The sequence below is a fragment of the Leucopleurus acutus genome (genome assembly GCF_964270905.1).
Source record: "Leucopleurus acutus genome assembly, chromosome: 6".
Lineage (NCBI taxonomy): Eukaryota > Metazoa > Chordata > Mammalia > Artiodactyla > Delphinidae > Leucopleurus > Leucopleurus acutus.
Window position 1 is genome coordinate 49,132,670 of NC_139149.1, and position 21,144 is coordinate 49,153,813.

At 35.3% G+C, this 21,144-nt stretch overlaps 1 protein-coding gene across 9 annotated transcripts in view; it reads left to right on the forward strand.

Annotated features, from left to right (window-relative positions):
- The window catches only part of SLC4A10 (solute carrier family 4 member 10), a gene marked incomplete at both ends in the record, with an annotated part of 310,841 nt that overhangs the window by 160,459 nt on the left and 129,238 nt on the right, over positions 1 to 21,144 (forward strand). For all 9 annotated transcript variants that reach the window (XM_082841780.1, XM_082841783.1, XM_082841781.1 and 6 more), the window contains 2 exons: positions 7,942 to 8,080; positions 18,419 to 18,579. In XM_082841780.1, coding sequence (XP_082697906.1) covers positions 7,942 to 8,080; positions 18,419 to 18,579 — 300 coding nt within the window. The remainder of the gene's footprint in view (positions 1 to 7,941; positions 8,081 to 18,418; positions 18,580 to 21,144) is intronic.

Below are 21,144 nucleotides of genomic sequence, written 5' to 3' on the forward strand. Positions count from 1 at the left end.
ATTCGTTTTGCTATAAAATTTAGTTTGACAAATTTCTTAAAATATTTGGCAATAAACCATATCTCATATATTAACATTCTTAAAAGGAAATGCTTTACTAATGCCTGCAGCAAATATGCTATATAAAAGTAGTTTCTTTTTCCTTTCTTATAATTTCTTGAATATATGTAATCATATATAAGATATAGTGCTGCACATTGGTGGGAACAATTAAACAATTTAAAAACTGGGATGCCCTGTATTTTAAGACTTTATTTTTTGGCCCAGAGATAAACCCATGCACATGTGGCCACCTTATCTTTGATAAAGGAGGCAAGAATATACAACGGAGAAAAGACAGCCTCTTCAATAAGTGGTGCTGGGAAAACTGCACAGCTACATGTAAAATAATGAAATTAGAACACTCCCTAACACTGTACACAAAAATAAACTCAAAGTGGATTAAAGGCCTAAATGTAAGGCCAGACACTATAAACCTTGTAGAAGAAAACATAGGCAGAACCTTCTATGACATAAATCACAGCAAGAGCCTTTTCCACCCACCTCTTAGAGAAATGGAAATAAAAGCAAAAATAAACAAATGGGACCTAATGAAACTTAAAAGCTTTTACACAGCAAAAGAAATCATAAACAAGATGAAAAGACAGCCCTCAGAATGGGAGAAAATATTTGCAAATGAAGCAACTGACAAAGGATTAATCTCCAAAATATACAAGCAGTTTATGCAGCTCAATATCTAAAAAACAAACAACCCAATCCCAAAATGGGCAGAAGACCTAAATAGACATTTCTCCAAAGAAGATATACAGATTGCCAACAAACACATGAAAGGATGCTCAACAATAGTACTCATTAGAGAAATGCAAACCAAAACTACAATGAGGTATTACCTCACACTGGTCAGAATGGCCATCATCAAAAAATCTGCAAACAAGAAATGCTGGTGTTTGAGGGAACCCTCTTGCACTGTTGGTAGGAATGCAAATTGATACAGCCACTATGGAGAACCGTATGGAGGTTCCTTAAAAAACTAAAAATAGAACTACCATATGACCCAGCAATGCCACTACTGGGCATATACCCTGAGAAACCATAATTCAAAAAGAGTCATGTACCACAATGTTCATTGCAACTCTGTTTACAATAGGCAGGCCACGGAAGCAACCTAAGTGTCCATTGACAGATGAATGGATAAAGAAGATGTGGCACATATATACAATGGAGTATCACTCAGCCATAAAAAGAAATGAAACTGAGTTATTTGTAGTGAGGTGGATGGACCTAGAGACTGTCATACAGAATGAAGTTAAGTCAGAAGGAGAAAAACAAATACTGTATGCTAGCACATATATATGGAATCTAAGAAAAATGGTTCTGAAGAACCTAGGGTCAGGACAGGAATAAAGATGCAGATGTAGAGAATGGACTTGAGGACACGGGGAGGTGGAAGGGTAAGCTGGGACAAAGTGAGAGAGTGGCGTGGACATACATACATTACCAAATGTAAAATAGCTAGCTAGTGGGAAGCAGCTGCATAGCACAGGGAGATCAGCTCTGTGCTTTGTGACCACCTAGAGGGGTGGGATAGGGAGGGTGGGAGAGAGACGCAAGAGGAAGGGGATATGGGGATATATGTATACGTATAGCTGATTCACTTTGTTATACAGCAGAAACTAACACACCACTGTAAAGCAATTATACTCCAATAAAGATGTTAAAAAAAAAGCCTTTATTTTTTAGAGCAGTTTTAGGTTTACATGAAAATCGACAGGAAGGTGCAGAGGTTTCCCATATACTCCTTGGCTCCACACGTACAGCCACCCCCATTATTAACATCACTCAGAATGGTACATTCTTTTACCAAGGATGAACTTACATGGACACATCATAATCACGCACAAAACCATAGTTTACCTTAGGGCTCACTCTTGCTGTTGTATGTTCTGTGGGTTTGGACAAATGTATAATGACATATATCTGTCATTATAATATCATACAGAGTATTTAAAATCCTTTGTTCTCAGCCTATTCATTCCACTACCACCCCCAGCAACCACTGATCTTTTTACTCTCTCCATAGTTCTCCAGCATTTCATATAGTTGAAATCATACAGTATGTAGCCTTTTTAGATCAGCTCCTTTCACTTACTAATATACATTGAAGATTTCTCCATGTCTTTTCATGGCTTACTGTCTCATTTCTTTTTAGCAATGTATAATATTTTATTGTCTGTGTGAATCATAATAGATTTGTCCATTCACCTACCGAAGGACACTTTGGCTTCTTCCTAGTTTTGGCAACTATGAATAAAGCTGCTATAAACATCTGTGTGCAGGGTCTTTTGGTGGGCATAAGTTTCAACTCCTTCTGGTAAATACCAAGGAGTGCAATGCTCTACCATATAGTAAAAGTATGTTTAGTTTTGTAAGAGACTGCTAAGCTGTCTTCCAAAGGAGTTACACCATTTTGCATTCCCAACAGCAGTGAAAGAGCGTTCCTGTTGTTTCACATCCTTGCCAGCATTTGGTGTGGTTAGTGTTCTGGATTTGGAGCATTTTAATAGGTGCATAATGGTATCTCATTGTTTTAATCTGCATTTCCCTGGTAATATATGATGTGGAGCATCTTTTCATATGCTTATTTGTCATCTGTATATCTTCTTTGGTGAGTTGCCTGTTAAAATCTTTGGCCCATTTCTTGATCAGGTTGTTAGTTTTGAGTTTGAAGGACTCATTTATGAATATGAAAGAACTATGATCATTTCTAGGATTCTTGTAACTTTTATATTGACTGAACACTACTTGTGGGATTTAATTATAAAGTAACTCTATTCTGGCTTGTACCATCCCTTTGTAGTTACTCAGTGGATCTAATTGTTATTCTGCTCCTGAATGAAAACTCTGATGGGTTCTCCAGCCTTTCTAGTCACTCGTAGGTAACTTGAAGTCCTCTAATAAGTAATTAAAATATTTAGTCTCATGTAATAGTGAAAACTTTGAACTTGCTTTAACTGTAAGGCCTTTTGCCTCCCTCTCTTGCCCAGGTGTGCTCCAGTTGAGAACAGAGAATGTAGTTGCTTTTCTCCCCTCCTATCTTGAACTTCTTCTCCTTCTTCCAGATGCTCCATCATCTTTCTAACTCTAGTTTCTGATCCATTCAGATCTGGAGCATAGGAAATGAAAAGAACTAAGTGGAATCGGGCAGGAAAGCTGTTACTTAGCTGGTAGTCTTACAAGCTGATGTCATACTCTCTAGGCTTAGCAAGAATTTAAATTGACTCATTTTCTTTTGCCTGCACTCTTTTCTGCCTTATTACTTATCCCCCAGATATTCGGCTATAGTGATCGACTCCCCCTGCTAAAGTCTTGTAATTGCTCCATGGCAGCCTCTTGGACAGCATCTAAGATGACCCCACATTCCACATTCTCTCTATCTTGCATATTCTCTCTCTCTCTCTCTGTCTCTCTGCTTCTCTCCGACTCTCTCTGTCTCATAAGTGCAGCTCAGATATGATTCACAGAAAACATGCACACACTCATTACCCTGGTGAATTCTGGAGTGCATGTTATTCACAGCAGCGATCTCAGCCATCAGCAGCTAGGCAGACTTTGTTTCTCAGGGAGGAATCATACCCCAGTCCACTGCGGGGAGACATGTTAAATTCATGATGCCCTAGAGCACTACTCAGTTGTCTTGAGGGAGAGGCAGACAGACTACTCCCCTCCTTTTGTAAGAGATTAAGGAAACTTGGGACTCACATTACAGCTTTCTTTGAAGAAATTCTTTCCAGAATGTGTCTGCTATTTTCACCTTATGATCTTTTTATAGCCTTAGCATGGGTAAAGAGTTAGAGTTAAATAACTAGGTTTTTAGGAACATAGTTTGTAAATTCTGCATGTAGTCTCACGTCCCCTTTGGAGAGGAATGCCTGTTGGTTCTTGCTGCTGCAGCTGAAATGTTCTTTTTATCAATCCATAACAAAATAAACGAATTGGCATTAATAATAAATATATTATTTCAATTATAAAATGAATTATAGGAATCCAAACGAATAGATTATATAGGACATTCAAATAACATGAGCAAAATTTTAAAGTTCACATGAAGATGGAAAATAATACTGAGCTGCAAAGAGCCTGGAGACATCAATTTGGAACATTAAACTTGTCATCATTTCAGAAGATAATCTAAATATTGATTTATCTGAAATATAACAAGGATAAAGAAGAAAAGCACCTATAATTCAGAAATGCAAAATGGTAAACATCTAGTGAATCTTCTTTCTTGATCTAAATGTCATTGTGTACGAAGCCTGTGGTTTTCATGACAGTAAGATCATATATGTAAAAGGGAATTTTCCAATTCACTTCTGTCATTATACTTGTTCTGTTGTTATAAGAAGTATATTTCTCAACATATTTTTGACCATTCTCCAGAAAGGGCCTGAAAAATAGAGAACTTTTGGGCAGGGTCTACAGAAAGGAGAGTATTTTCACTGATTATTAGGAAAAATGTATTTAAGACCCTGGTTAATTAATATGTGAGTAATTAAAGCAGTAGGAGTAACATAGCTAACAATGAAAAGATGAAAGTTTGCAAAGGAACTTGCTTATTTCCAGTTATGATTCTATTAGTGGCTTTCCTCAGATAACTTTGTAAGTTTGATTTTAACTAACCATTTGTTGAAAATATGGTCTGTATTCCAAAAGAAATATTGATAGTTTGTTTTCTTTCTGATTGTAAAAGTAATATATGGTCTTTGACATTCCAGTGCTATTGAACATTAAGCTGTCCAAATCCTGTTACACCTAGTTCTCCTCATTGATTCTACAGCATCTGACATTATTGACCTCTTAACCTTCTTGAAATCCTTTTCTACCTTGACCACTGTTGTACTACTCTCTCATCAGATGTAAGCTTTATAAGGGCAGAGGGTTTTTTTCTGTTTATATCTGTCTAATTCACCTGACCAATGGAAGGTGCTCATTATACATTTGTTTAATGTATAAATTCTTTTACATATCTACCTAATCCTCTTTTGACTTTTTTTTTTTTTTTTTGCAATACGCGGGCCTCTCACTGTTGTGGCCTCTCCCGTTGCGGAGCACAGGCTCCGGACGCGCAGGCTCAGCGGCCATGGCTCACGGGCCCAGCCGCTCCGCGGCATGTGGGATCTTCTCGGACCGGGGCACGAACCCGTGTCCCCTGCATCGTCAGGCGGACTCTCAACCACTGCACCACCAGGGAAGCCCCTCTTCTGATTTTTTTAACTCTTCCTCATCCTAAATCTTAAACCTTATTATTCCCCTGATGCTGAGTCTTCTCTCTCTATTCTTTCATTTTTGAGTACTCATCCATTGTAATCAAATGACTTCTCTAGTTAAATGCAACCCATGTCTTTACCTCTGACCCTGTCGTCTTTTCCAGAATCAAATATCCACCTTTCCTGTGACCATCTTTATATGTTTGAACCGTAATCACCCGAAACTCAGCATATCTAAAAGATGCCTCTTGTGCTCAGCCTACAATACTGGCTCCTCATTCTGACAAGCCTTTTTTTCCCCGAGTTTTATTGAAAAATAATTGACATACCTCACTGTATAAGTTTAAGGTGTATGGCATGATGGTTTGCTTTACATATGTTGTGAAATGACTGCCATGATAGGTTTAGTTAACATTCATCATCTCATATAGATACAATAAAAAGAAAAGAAAAAAATGTCTCCTTGAGATGAGTACTCTTAGGATCTACTCACAACTTTCCTATATATCATACAGCAGTGTTAACTATAGTCATTATGTTGTACATTACATCCCTAGTACTTACTTATCGTATAACTGGAAGTTTATACCTTTTGACCATTTTCCTCCAGTTCCCCGCCCCCCTCCCCCGCCAAAGCTGGTAAGCACAAATCTGATCCCTTTTTCCATGAGTTCGGTGTTTTTGTTTAGTTTTATTATTTTGTTTCATCTTGTCTTTTTTTTTTTTTTAGATTCCACATGTAAGTGAGGTCATATAGTATTTACCTTTTGCTGTCTTATTTCACTTAGTGCCTTCAAGGCTTACCCATGTTACAACCCTCTTTTAATTAACGGCACTGTTATTTTCTCATTCTCCGTGCTTTAATTCTAAACCTCTCTATTTGACAGGCCTATATTTTCATTGTAACCATCCCCACTACCACTAGCATCAGCATCAGTCATCATTAATAATATTTATATAATGCTTTATAATTTGAAAAGTATTTTTGCATGCATAATTTCTTCTTTAGGGACTAGATCCTAATTCCTTCTAAGAGACTAATTCTGGCAGCTGGAAATATTTTCTATTTAAAGTATTTAATTTGTTATTGAACAGTAAATTTTAAATGACAACTGAGGTAAGTATAGCAAGGAGAAGTATAGAGTGCTGTGAGTTAAGATAACAGGTGCCTGACTTAATTATTGCATACGAGTGTGCTTATATGTGTGTTTGTGTTTTATGAGGCTGATTAGGTAGGCTTGCTGAAGCATATTACAGTGAAGTAGATGCTGAAAGATATATGGGAGATCTAGAGGAAACAGTATGTGCGATGGTCCTGAAGTGGGAAGGAGCATGGTATTTTTAAAAATCTGAAAGAAGGCTAAGGTACTCAGAATGGAATTGCAAGGGTAGGAGTGGCAGAAGGTAAGACTAATAACATAGGCAGAGGCTAGGGCCCCATCACAAACATATATTGAACAGAAAGTATGACACTATATTATGTTTTATGTCATATGTATATTTTTCACTTTTGACTTCTGAAATCCTCAGTCGTGACTTAATTATAACCTAACCCTTTAAATTACTGATTAATTGGTTTATTTTCACAAAGTATTTAATATTATAGATTTCAGTAATCACTGTTGCTTGTTACTGATTTACTCATTCTTTTGTGTTTTAAAAAATGTTTGAAAATACCAAATGTTTTATTGGAATAACATTGAATTTATAAGATGGTTTTCCACTATTGGGCTTTCCCATTAATATAAACTTACTCATTTATTTAGGTCTACTTTTACATCATTCAATAAAGTTTTATAATTTTCATCACAAATGTATTGATTGAATAACACATTTACCAGGTAACCCAGCAATCCTACTCCTAGGTATTTGCCCTAGAGAATAAAAACTTATGTTCACACAAAAACCTGTACAAGAATACTTATAGCACTTCTGTTCATAATTGAAAAAAATTGTAAACTAAATACCCTTCAGTAAATGAATGGATAAGAAAACTATGGTACATTCCTGCAATGGACTATTACTCAGCAGTAAAAAGAAGGAATTACTGATATATTCAGTGACACAGATAAATCTCAAAATCTCAAAGGCATTATGATAAGTGAATAACAACAGTCTCAAAAAACTATACATTATATGTTTCCATTTATATGGCATTGTGGAAAAGGCAAAACTATAGCAGTAGGGACCAGATTAGTGGTTGCCAGGGGTTAGGAGAGGGATAAGGTTGTGACTACAAAGAAACATCACAAGGGAGTTCTTTGGTGAACTATATTCAGCACAGTTTTAGTATAAGTGGATTTTATCATAGTCTACTCTTATGAATATTACCATAAAATGTAGCATATGTGATGAAAGAAAATGTGTGTGTGTATAAGAGAGATGTAGAAATAGTTTCCATGATGTTATATGTAATCCAAAATAATCATCACATTTGATTTTATCTTTGATAATATAGATATATTACATATTTACATTTTACATATTTATGATCCCGCATTATACTAGACTTAATATAATGCCAAATTTAGTCTTAATTTCCCAAGTCTACTCTGGCTGCGTGCTGCAGTGTGGGGGGCAGGGGAGATGTGAGTTTGGAGTGGTGTTGAAGGCGGTGACCGGGACATTTCAAGCTCCAAGTCATGATAATGCATGTTCATGTCTCTGATTTCCATAGACACCCCATCACAGCGGGTACAGTTTATTCTTGGAACTGAGGATGATGATGAGGAACACATTCCTCATGACCTTTTTACGGAACTGGATGAGATTTGCTGGCGTGAAGGTGAGGATGCTGAATGGCGAGAAACAGCCAGGTGAGGATTTTTTTTGTTGAAGGATGAAGGTATACTAAAGAATTTTCATGCTATTAGAGAGATATCTAATGCCACAATTTTGCAAACATCCATCAGTGCTACTGGTTTCTGAAATTGCTCATCTGGCCTGGGCATATCCTATAATGGGATATGGGTCAGGATGAAACCTGAAGGCTGTAATTATAGTAAACAGTGATGCAGAGCCAGCAGCAGCCACAGTCTTAAACAGTAGCATAATTTGCGTGTCATCAGGAAAACAGTAGATATCTAACAGTAATTTATTTCTATCTTTTCAACTGCTAGGTTGTGCCCCAACTGGTGATATTATATGGGACTTTTTAAAAGAAAGGGCAAACATTATAAGAGACTTTAGTTGGTGTCCTGAATTTATTTACTATTTGTTGAGGGTAAAAATATTTTGTAATGTGTTTCTAGGATATATATACATTTAAACATAGTGGTTTTTAAAAATAATTTTTAAGAAATTACTTTTTCTGTCATTTGTAATTAATAGTTCCATATTGCCATGTAATTGATGAATTGCTGTCATCCTTTCTTGCTTATTTACTCATTTATTTAACAAACATTTATGGTCTATTGTGTGCCAGGTGCAATGAATATAGAACAACAACAAAAAAAGTCTTAGGGAGTTCCCTGGCAGTCCAGTGGTTAGGACTGTGCTTTCACTGTCGAGAGCCGGAGTTCAATCCCTGGTTGAGGAACTAAGATCCCACAAGCCACACCAAAAACTAGAAAAAAAGAAAAAGAAAAAAACACCTTAGATCTTGCTTTTAACAACCTCACCTCTAATGCGGGATTTAGATAAGTAAACAAAGTTGTAAGTACTGTATAATGAATGCTGTGATACAGGTGTGCACTAGGAACTGTGGGCACGCCTAGGGTTGTCTCTTACCTGCTGCTTCCGAAATTTTAATGTGAATACATATCACCAGGGATCTTGTTGAAATGTAGATTCAGTAGACCTTAGGAATAGAGTCTCAGGTCTAGCATTTAATCATTGCCTTAACTCTAGCCAGAGGTAGTGTGGAATTAAATGTTCAATCATGATAATATTATAAATAATACTGGCTTGGTTAATTCTTGTTTGATATAATTTAAGTGGTCTTTGTAGCTCTCTTTTATTTAAAATATACTAAAAGTAAATAGAAGAAGATAAAAATGGCTTTCACCTAGTTCATCTCTGTTAACATTAAAAAAATTAACTGCTGGGCTTCCCTGGTGGTGCAGTGGTTGAGAGTCCGCCTGCCGATGCAGGGGACACGGGTTCGTGTCCCAGTCTGGGAAGATCCCACATGCCGCGGAGCAGCTGGGCCTGTGAGCCATGGCCGCTGGGCCTGCGCGTCCGGAGTCTGTGCTCCATAACGGGAGAGACCATAGCAGTGAGAGGCCCACTTACCGCAAAAAAAAATTAAAAAAAAAAAAAAATTAACTGCTGATATTTAAAATTCAGAAATCTTAGAAAGGTAAAAAATCAAGAACATTGCTCTACTCTTGTTCATAGTACTTCTCCTCAAAGGTCATCACTATTAATTGCTTCTTGTACATCTTTTCATAAAAATTTTAATGCCTAGATCTGCATGTAAATGTATGCCCTTTTTATATTTACATTAAGAGGTATTATATACTGCATTCTTGCCTTGCTTTTTTCATGTAATATATTTGGATCATTTTCCATATTATCAATACAGATTACTCAATCTTTTTAATCTCTTTAATGACTGCATCACATTTAGTTATGGATGAACTTTCATTTATTTAGCCAGTCTTGATAGGGATTTAGATTGCTTTGTGGGTTTTTTTGCTGTAAACATTGCTGCAATAATCATTTACACATATATTTTGGGATTATTTTGTAGGTATTCATGTAGGGTGAAATTTTAGCAGTGGAATTTATGTGTCAAGAGAGCAAACTTTTTTTTACTTTTATAGATATTGCAAAATTGCCTTCATAAAATGTTTTGGTAATTTATACTTCCCTCAACAATGTACGAGAATGCTTATTTCCCCCAAACTTTTGCCACACAAAATCATCAAACTTGTAAAAATTTTGGCTAATTTTGTAGATGCAAAATAAATCTCAGTGCTTTAATTTGTATTTCTCTAATTATTAGTGAGATTGAACATTTTTTCATATGTTTTTATTTTTTTCCTGAGAACTAACTGTTCATTTCCTTTACCTGTTTTATTTCAAGTCATTCATTTTTTTACTTGTGTTTTTAATGCCTTAAACTGGTGGTATGTTATTCTGTGTGAATTACCTTTTTTAATGAAAAAACTACATAAGTTAAATTCTTTCTGATGCTATTATAATATTTTAAATATAGAACTAAATTTGAAACAGTTTTTATATGACCTGGCAAATTTTGAGATTAAGAACCATCTACCTAATTTTTTTCTTCCAACTGCATCAAAAACCAAGTATTATTTTCAAGGATATGATATGTGTGCTCATCTTCTTTGATGACAGAAAAACAATATATGATAATATTCTCCACCAATTAGTGTTATACGTTTTGCTCTTTCATGATTAAAGAGTTGTTGATGGGCTTCCCTGGTGGCGCAGTGGTTGAGAGTCCGCCTGCCAATGCAGGGGACACGGGTTCATGCCCCGGTCAGGGAAGATCCCACATGCTGCGGAGCGGCTGGGCCCATGAGCCATGGCTGCTGGGCCTGCGCCTCCGGAGCCTGTGCTCCGCAATGGGAGAGGCCACAACAGTGAGAGGCCGCGTACCGCAAAAAAAAAAAAAAAAAAAAAAAAAAAAAAAAAAGAGTTGTTGATAAGGAATTTGAAGTGCAAACCTCCCTGTTTAAGGCTAGAGGCATCCGTCTTCAGCTGGTTCTAAGAAACAGGTGTTCCTGGCTGACTTGTAGGAAGGAGATCTGGTGGTTATGATGACTATACAGCTCTGGTTAGAATCTCTTTAATCAATTGCTGAGAAGTACTTTTTGGAAGCATTTCTTTTATATTTCTTTCTTCACTCTCATCCCTCAGAATAGAGCTGAGAAGTAAGATTGGAATATGCGTTTTGACAGGAGTAACTCCCTTATTATAAAAATGGTTGGTGATTTTTCACCTTCCAGATCAAATGGTGATCTCTTCCTTTTAAGCAGTAACTTCCTTGTAACTTTCCCACTCTCATCAAGCTAGGAGATAGCAGAGCAATGCTAGAATCTAACTCTTTTCTTGTCACAATTGAGCAGGTAGAATTTTATCATGCTCTAATGGATTAACTTGAACAACATGTTTATCCTAAGCCATCAAAATATGTTGCTGTTTATTTATAAAGAATGAGAGAGATGACCCAGTTACTTATTAATATTCTCTAATGTTGTTAGATAGGACCTGTGTTCTTAGCCCTGCTTCTGGAACCTTATGCACGGTGCAGGTATTTGAGGCTCGGGAGACATCTGATGAACACAAAATAGTAACAGACATTGAAGAGGAGAGTAGATGAATTTTGGCTGAGACACAACACGTCAGGGAAGAACAGAACGTGTTTACTGAGGACTTAGAAATGGAGTAGGGGGCTTCCCTGGTGGCGCCGTGGTTGAGAGTCCGCCTGCCGATGCAAGGGACGCGGGTTCGTGCCCCGGTCTGGGAGGATCCCACATGACGCGGAGGGGCTGGGCCCGTGAGCCATGACCGCTGAGCCTGCGCGTCCGGAGCCTGTGCTCCGCAACGGGAGAGGCCACAACAGTGAGAGGCCCGTGTACCGAGAAAAAAAAAAAAAAGAAATGGAGTAGGTTTTAAAGTGGTGGAAGTAATTTTGTTTTTGATGCCCTAGTTCATCTAACAAAACTAAGTTTAGTTAATTCATGACTCCATCTGATTTTTCAAATACAATTTAATTCTAATAAATCATAACCATTTGAAGTACTTCTTTCTTTTGATTAGTATTCCAGGGGGATTAATAATTTTCTACCCTAATAGTAGAAATAAAAAGGATATTTTATCAGCACATTGCACCTGCCACATATCACATCTTGAATAATTCATGCCCACTGTTGTTGCCAAGTAAAACTTAAGCAAAGTTTTAGGTTTTGAAGCTAAATTTTTGAATAATAATTATTTAATAAATGTTTGTGAAAAACAGCTGTTCCCTTTTAAAAAACCCTAGAGGAAGCCATATGACAGAGCTCATGAAATCAACACAATTACAATGTCCTGCTTATAAATAACATATAATGTTATTAATAGAAAAATACCCAAAGATACCACAGCTGTGCAGTTGTGGAGACAACATGCTTGACTCACTGTGGTTGCCCTTTAAAAATGCTTCCCACAAATGAGCTCAGCAGAGGCAAAGAAAGGGATAGCAGTTAGGCCTCTGATACATACTTGGTAATGTGGAAAAAGATTTTTACATCAAAACAATTTTATTGATGATGTGAAGGTATTTGATATTTAAAATTGGTAAAGGGTCAAGTCATCAGGATTTTTCAGTGCAATGTGAGGTGTGAAAATAATATGAATTAAGAACAGCTAATGTCAATAAACTCTAAGTGTGGATACATTTTAATACCCCTTTCCTCTTGAAATAGGTACTTTATGTTTACATATGTTAATCTCCAGCCCCTACTCTAACCATGTTCCCCCTTCACCCTCCATATCCTTAACTCTACCCAAAAAGGATGTTTTCTCTTGAGAATTCATGACTTCCCCCAAGACTATCATTTTGGATGATATGGTAACTCCTTTACTCCCTTTTTGGGTAGAATCAGAGAATAAAAATTATTAGAAAAGTTAAACTAAATTAGTGAGAATAAAATAAACAGAAAGAGTTAAATTCTATAGAAATCATCTATCTCTAATTTGCAGAAGAATTTTATTTTGTAGATTTCTAATATGAGTATTGTAGAGGAGATTATCATCAACTTAATCCTCAAAGAATTCAGGAAACACCTATTTTATGTTGTTGCTTAGTAGAAAGAGATTCCAATGTGTTAATTATGGATGAAAACAGACACAGGCACTGAAGGAAATGAAAATAATCTCAACAGAGTTTAAATCCACCCCTCCCCCATAGAAAATGTCATGCAGTTGTCCTACAATTTCTTTTTTTTTTCATTGTCCGTCACATCTCATTCATGCCTGTGAGACTCTTGTTTGCTTTGGTTTGCTATTCAAACAAATGTCAGCTGAGTTTATTTGAAAACTGGAATAAATTGCAGCACTTTAGGTCATTAACTGCAACCAGGCATTTTGTAACTGACAGTATATTCAGTGACTACAAATCTTAAAACAGGATTTGGTGTGTTCTTAGACCTGCTAATTTCTATCTTTGGAGTATGAAATGGAATGAAAAACAGAAAAGAGAGATATACTTATGTATCTTTAAAATATATTCATTTAAATATCTTTTAAAGCTTTTGGCATCATTCTGGAGTTGGCATAAAACACTGAATCTTGAAATGTTTAGTAACTTGATATTTGTAACTTGTGGATTCCTTTTTATGGAAAGTATCTTATGTTTCCTCCTGTAATACTCATAAAACCTATGCTTATATCAAACCATCCATGCATATAACTTATATTTGGCCATCCAAACTGCTTGGAACTCACAAGAGTCTCCATTCTTGGTCTAAAAGATCAAGCCCCCAGTTTGAAAGAAATTATTCTAAAGGAAGGAGTTTTCGTTTTTAAAATGTCTTCTCAGATAGACAAGTAGTTCAATGGAACAGAATAGAGAACTAAGAAAAACTAACCCAAGTGCAGCTAACTCATTTTTGACAAAGGTGAAGGAAGAATTGTCTTTTCAACAAATGATACTGGAACAATTAGAGATCTACATAGAGGTAAAAAATATTAACTTCAATCTAAACTTCACAGTGTATACAAAAATTAATTCAAAATTAATCATAAATCTAAAACATAAAGCTATACAACTGTTAGAGAAAACATAAGAGAAAATCTTCAGGACCTAGGGCTAGAAGGTGAGTTTTTAGGCATGATACCAAAAGCACAATCTTTTGAATAAAAGAAGAAAAGAAAATATTCTTAAATTGGACTTCACCAGAATTTAAAACTTTTTGCTGTGAAAAATCCTGTTAGAGGATGAAGACAAACTACAGACAGGGAGAAAATATTCGGAAACCATATATTTGACAAAAATATTATATCTAGAATATGTAAAGAACTCTAAATGTTCAACAGTATGAAAACAAATCAGTTGGAAAAATGGGCCAAAAAAAGGCCTTTCAAAGAAGAGATACACATGGCATATAAACACATAAAATGGTGTTCAACATCATTAGTCATTAGGGAAATGTAAATTAAAACCCCTATGAGATACAACTGCACACCTAATAGAATAACTAAAGTAAAAAAAAAAGTCATAATAGCAAATGCTGGTGAAGATATAGAGACACTGGATCTCTCAGCTATTGCTGATGTGAATGTAAAATGGTAGCACTGCTCTAGAAAACAGTTTGATAGTTTCTTATAAAACTAAGCATGCATTAGTAAATATGACAGCAATCACAGTCTTGGGCATTTATCCTAGAGAAATGAAAACTTATGTTCACACAAAACCTCTACATGAATGTTCATAGCAGCTTCATTTGTAATCGCAAAAACCTATAAACAACTCAGATATCCTTCAATGGGTGAATGGTTAAATAAACTTTGGTACATCCATACAGTGGAATACTTTTCAACAATAAAAAGGAACAAACTATTGATATATACAACAACTTGGATGGATCTCAAGGACATTGTGTTTTAGTGAAAAAATGTCTATCTCAAAAAGTTGCAAACTATATGATTCCACTTACATAACATCCTCAAAATGACAAAACTATAGTGATGAAGAACAGATTAATGACTACCTGGGGAAAGAAACAGGGTGAAGATTGGGAATATACAGGAAGCTCATTTGTGGTGATGGAACAGTTTTGTATCTTGATTATGGTGGTGGTTTTTACACACACACAAACACACGTACACCGCCCTCCCATATCTTCTCAAGAGTCTTAATCTAAATATTCCCTTTCAAAGGAACCAAGATAAAATGATGTAGATGCTTCTTTACTTATTTGATTATTTTCACTGTTATCTGTAATTAAAATTTAACTATAAATTCCCTTAGAAGAAGGGGTTGGATCATTTTGCGTAGATCAAGAAGCCCATGGATATTTAAAAATGAATTTATTATTAGCGTTATTACAACTTACAAACAATATTATTGTATGGGTCAGTCTATAGATTTATACTTAAGTAATTAAGAAACAATATGGTTTTTTAGTAATGTATCAACACTCTTTTCAGGATTTCTTGAGTGAAAATTTTAAATACAACATTTTAGTAGCAATTCTGTACAGAAAGATGACAGAAAGTACCAGAGCTCCAGAAGAGAGAAATCTATAGTCCCCCAAACAAAATTACACCCTTTTATGACCCTAATTCTTCTTTACCACACAACAGACTGGAAACTAGATTTCAAATCTAACAAGGTTCTTCAGTCAAAATAACACCAGCATAAGTGATGCTGTAAAGACTCCCTTCTTTTATTTTTTTTGTCTGAAAAACCACGTCATATGTGAGTAGTATATAAGGTGACAGAAGATTTAATAAAAGTTGTATCCACTCTCTTGGTACACCTTCTGTGGATAACATAAGATGAGAGGGAGAGAACACAGAACATTTTTCAGCTTGAGATTTGTTCCAGACAAGAAGGAAAATTAAATGTTAAATCTGTTGTTTTCACTATAGGCTTTAGCATAAGATATCTTAGCTAAAAAAGTCCATAAATCCAACTGAAGTAATTGTATTATGGTAAAAAATGGGCACAGACTCTGGAGAAAAACAAGAACAGTTGGAGTTGGTCTGGTTTGACAAGGTTAGTGACTAGGTGATCCTGGACAAGTTTTGAATGTGTTGAATTTGTCTCATCATTTTACAGATGAGAAAACTGTGGCCCAGAGAAGTTGAAAGACTTTCCCTTGGTCACACAGCAATTTAGATATAGAGTAGGGCCCCAAACCTAGATTTCTTTTTATTCCCAACTAGTCCAATACACTTTCCACAGTACTATCCCATTTCAAAATGTCTGTCAAGAGGTTGATCCTTGGAGATATTGACATTCACAATGTTACCATGTCCTTACTTTTATACCTGGCAAGAAATACTAGATTATTATATTTATCAAAAGTATATTCACTCTCACCATTAATTCTAATTAGGAACTTGATGCTGGTATGAATTGCTAAAATTTGTATCAGTTAGGATAGGCTAAATTATGCTAGAAAAAATATGCTATGCTATAATTTCAAAAGCTTAAAATCACAAAGGTTTCTTTATGGTTCATGATACATGTCTATCATGAATCAGTAGAGGCTCTGCACCACTGCACTAGTCGTTACTCAGAGACTCTGGATGATAGAACTGCCTACATCTTGAACATAGCTGGTGGCCACAGAGGGAAAAAGAGCTCCAGAGGGTCTCATCCTAGCAATGAAAAACTCCAGTCTGGAAGTGGCACAGATAATTTCTGCTCACAATTCTTTGTCAACAGTGGCCTCACCCAGTTAAAAGAAAGCCAGGTAGTGATATCCTACTCTTTACTAAGAAGAGAGGGAGAACTAGTTATAGTTGGTGAGCAGTATTAATGACCATCCCATGATCTGTGATGCATTATGGCCCTGTAAAGGGCTGAAAATCATTAAGATTCACTAATATGAAAAGATTCCCAACTGTGTAGACAAAAATACTCTATAAAATTGTCACCATTTGAAGAGACACTGTCAGTGATTTGTGCTTATATATAAGTTTTTTCAACCTTCAAGCATTCTCTAAACTTATGATAGGCATAAACATATGCCTGTAAATTTTTGGCAGGCATAACTGTTCTTCCCTACTAGTTTCCTTTTTAATTCCTGACGTTTTCGTCCTTGAACTCTGAGGACAGATCCATAGCTGCCTTTATCGTTCTTGGAACTCTACATACTAATCTTTCTGACTAGCCCTTTTGCTTAGTTTTTTTAGCTGGCCGATACACTGGTTCTTAACTATACAAGATGTCCTCTGTTGGAGTTGGAGTTGGATCATTTGATTACACAGAACAGCAATAAAATATCATATAGATAGGAAATTTGAGTGATATTGCATGGAGAGAGGAAGTTAGCACAAAAGTGACAAGGAGAGAAAATATGAGGAAAATGGTGGGGGATGGAGAGAGGAGAGGCATTTAGGCTAGGCTTCATTAGAAATGGTGGAATTAATATGGTTATCTACTAAGATTAAAAAGCAAGTCCCTAAAAGAATAAGAGATTTAGTGCTAGTGCCAGAGCAGTAAAATCATCGATTTCTCTTTATCTCTTCCATTTATCTTAGTTAGAAACAATCTCAGATATTACTACTCATTTCACTCCAAGAAGGCAGTGGTCTCCCATTTGGCACCGTGTTATCAAGGTTCTTCTATTCTCTGGCCCTGGCAGGAACACTCAGGGAATGGGGGCTGAGCTCAGTTCTCATAGATTTAGTCCCTAGGAAGTGACTACAATCACTAGATTTCATTCAAACAGGCCTAATAATTATTTTTCCTACAGAATAGTCCCCAAATTATACTAGCTTCCCTAAAAATCAAAGGGCAAAATTGTCAAGAGATTCAAATATTGTTTTAAGACCTCCCACTAAAAGAAAAATGAGTACTCTTTCATTTTCTTTTGCATTTTTTAGCCACCGTTATCTTTCCATGTAGTATACTCTCTTTATTAGTTCTACAACAGATTCCCTGTGACCACTGACTAAACATTTATATTGATATAGTTTTTCAGTGCTAGAAAGATTAATTAAAAAAACTGAGTTTTTGTTTGTTTTAAACATATCTTTCCATGACAGAAAGAATGTTTGTTAAATGGAATTAAAATGAAGTAAACCAGATGACTTGGGCTGGCTTTTACATACTTCTGAAATCCTTGAAACCAAGAAGTAATGTGAATAGCTTTATACTTCTACCTTTTATTGTTGGGATAAAGGTTCCTTCATCTACAATGTAATATTCAATGTGCTGATAATAATATTTATTTGTAACTTGGGAAAAATTCAAAATTAGGTAATTTAATGCCTGAAGGGAGATCTCTTAAAGTGAATGCAATGCATGTTCTATGGAAATATTTTTGCCATAAATATCAGTGTCTTTATGGTAGTAAAATCATTTGTTTTATACTTATGGCTAAAATTCACCCCCCTTTCTTTTTTTTCATCTTGGAATGGCCTTCTTTTAATGTGCTTTGTTTTAAGAATAATTTTATAGCAGGGTAGTAGTGAAATAAAAACGTGTTACAAATTTTAAAAAATTCTAATATTTATTTGTATAGGTGGTTGAAGTTTGAAGAAGATGTGGAAGATGGAGGGGAAAGGTGGAGCAAGCCTTATGTGGCTACTCTATCACTGCACAGCTTGTTTGAGTTGAGAAGTTGTATTCTGAATGGAACTGTGTTGCTGGACATGCACGCCAACACTTTAGAAGAAATTGCAGGTACATCCTTTTTTCTCCTTAGTCTATTTCACACTTATGGGTACAGCTGATTTTTTTAGTTCCCTTTTTCTTATAATTCTATACACGTGTGACCTTCAGGAAATTAATTCTCATGATCAGTGTATGAGACCTCAAAAATAACTTTGTTTTGCCACCTCATTTAAGATAAAAGAAGTTGAATCTCAGAGAAATATGGTCTAGCATGCCAGTGGCAAGTCTAGAACAAGAATCTATATACCTTGGTTTCCATTTAGCATATATTGTTTTTCACCATCATACGTAATTAGACTGTCACCATTAGAAAATTGAAGGAAAAATCCATAAAGCTAGAGATTGATTTTTTTTCAATATTCAAATGCATGAAATAGCCAAATGAAAAAGTTTCAGTAACTAGGAAAAATGTTAGCTTAGAATAGAACAGAAAGGTATGGCCATTTATTTTAAACTGAATTAAAAATCTTGAAATCCAGAGGAGGCCAAGTGATGCAGTTTAGATTGGTTTATAATTGAAACTATGGCTTGTGTCTGGGATGAATGATTTGTACTAGAAGTCTATTATGGCTATATCACACAAGCAGTTATATTTAGGAAGCATCTTACTGTTACTCTGCAAATAAAAGCAAAGAACTCCTATATCTTTTCAGCTGGAAGACAAACATTTCAGTAAAAACAAAATAATACAAAAAAAACACGGAAATGAGTTTTGAAAGGGTATAAACGAAATGGTTAATGGAGATTTTTAAAAATAAAAACAAAGCTAGGAGTCAGGCAGTTTTAAAAATTCCTAGTTCAGAAAAACATAAAAGCAGTTCCATGTGGAATTTATTTGTGGAGTAGAAAGACTTCAGAGAGGCTTCAGTGTCTTAATTATATTGTAGAGATGGGAAAAAAAACCCAAAACACTCTGTGTGTTTTTGGATCACATAAACGAGAAAATATTGTATTAGAAAAATAATGTATCTAATTTAATCTTCAGAATAACCTCATAAAGTAAGTGCATTCCCATATTTCAATAAGAAAATAGAAATTCTGAAACTTTCATGGTTCCAGTTCCATTTAAGGGCCTCTGACTTTAAGCTCCATGTTCCTTCTATTACACTACAACTACTGTCTGAAGAAAGAGATGGCTTGAAATGGTGGTTGTTAATTCCTTTAAAATTATTTATTTGGCTGTTGGTGCTGACAGGCATACATACATTGCAATATGTGTGAAAAAAAAAGTAAGCATGGAGAGATATTTTGGCTCACAATATTAAGCACAAACAAAAATACACACACACAAAAAACAGGAAAGATGAGCTTTTCTCCCCTCAGTTTCATACAACACTTATAAAGAGATTACACTTTAAAATACAGAACGAGAGCCTAAACGACGATATAAAGTTAAATACAGTATATTTTTGGAAGAACACAGGATACAGTAACAGGTCACACTAAATCAAGACTTAAAGAAATGACTAACATGGAAATTAGCAAACTTCTGAGAACGCTGGTATAGTAGCCATCCAATTCAATTTCCTAGCTTTACATTATGGGGTATTGCTGATACCCAATAAAAATTTTTATGTTTTAATTATGAATGAAATGGCTGGGTTCTTCCTAGTACTTTGCAGTTTAGGAAGCTCTTTTTAGTAATTCTACAACTATCTTTTTGATATTCAAAACAAACTTGGGGCTTAGTATTATTATTGTTATCCTTCATAAATAAAGTGACTCAGAAGGTTAAAGGTCTTGCCCAAAATAAGGAGTTTATTTCTGCTACTTATGTCAGTGATGGCATTACCTTTGAAAATGGATTAATTCAAATGAGTTTTGGATTGGCTGTATGTAATGAAGCTGTCAAATTCCTCAACCAGGCAAAATTAGCCTCAGAAAATTCTCTTCATAGTTTTACCAGGCTTTAAATTTCTTAAAACATGTAATTTCTAATGCTTTCTTTAGGAATTTATTTCTACCAGGAAATATTCTCCTGTTATAATTTGACTAAAACTCTGTTGTTTATCACCTTAGCTTGGTTTTGTTGTCTAAACTTATGCTTCCTTTCTCTAAACCTGCCCTCTTCCCCAAGCTCAACTCTGTAGAATACGTAAAGGTTGTTAGCTCTGTTGAATCTAGCTTTTTAAAGCAAATTACATTTTCTAAGTCTATTCTTACAAATGAAAGTAGTTCAGTGGAAGTCTCAATATCCCAAATAGGTTTTTAGTATTCTTTCTTCTCTTCTAATTAGTCTGTATTTTTCTGCCTCCAAAGTAGACCAACTTTTTTAATGTCCCATTTTCAGTGTACAACAGTGTAAACTGCCATTCAGAAAAGGTCAGTAGTTTAGAGTTAACACCACGTAGAAAAATAGGATTACAAGTACCTGAGCTGATCGTTGTTTCCTTAGGTTCCTTTTCAATCATTAATGAGAAGAGATTCTCTCTCTTTGAGTAATTTTAATTTGGTGTATTTAATCCAAAGGTATTTATTTCTGCCCTCAATAAAATCTCATTAATAAATTTTCTCTGATAGCTTGTAATTATTTTTATTGTTTACTTATTGATATTTTTACTTTGTGACAATTTA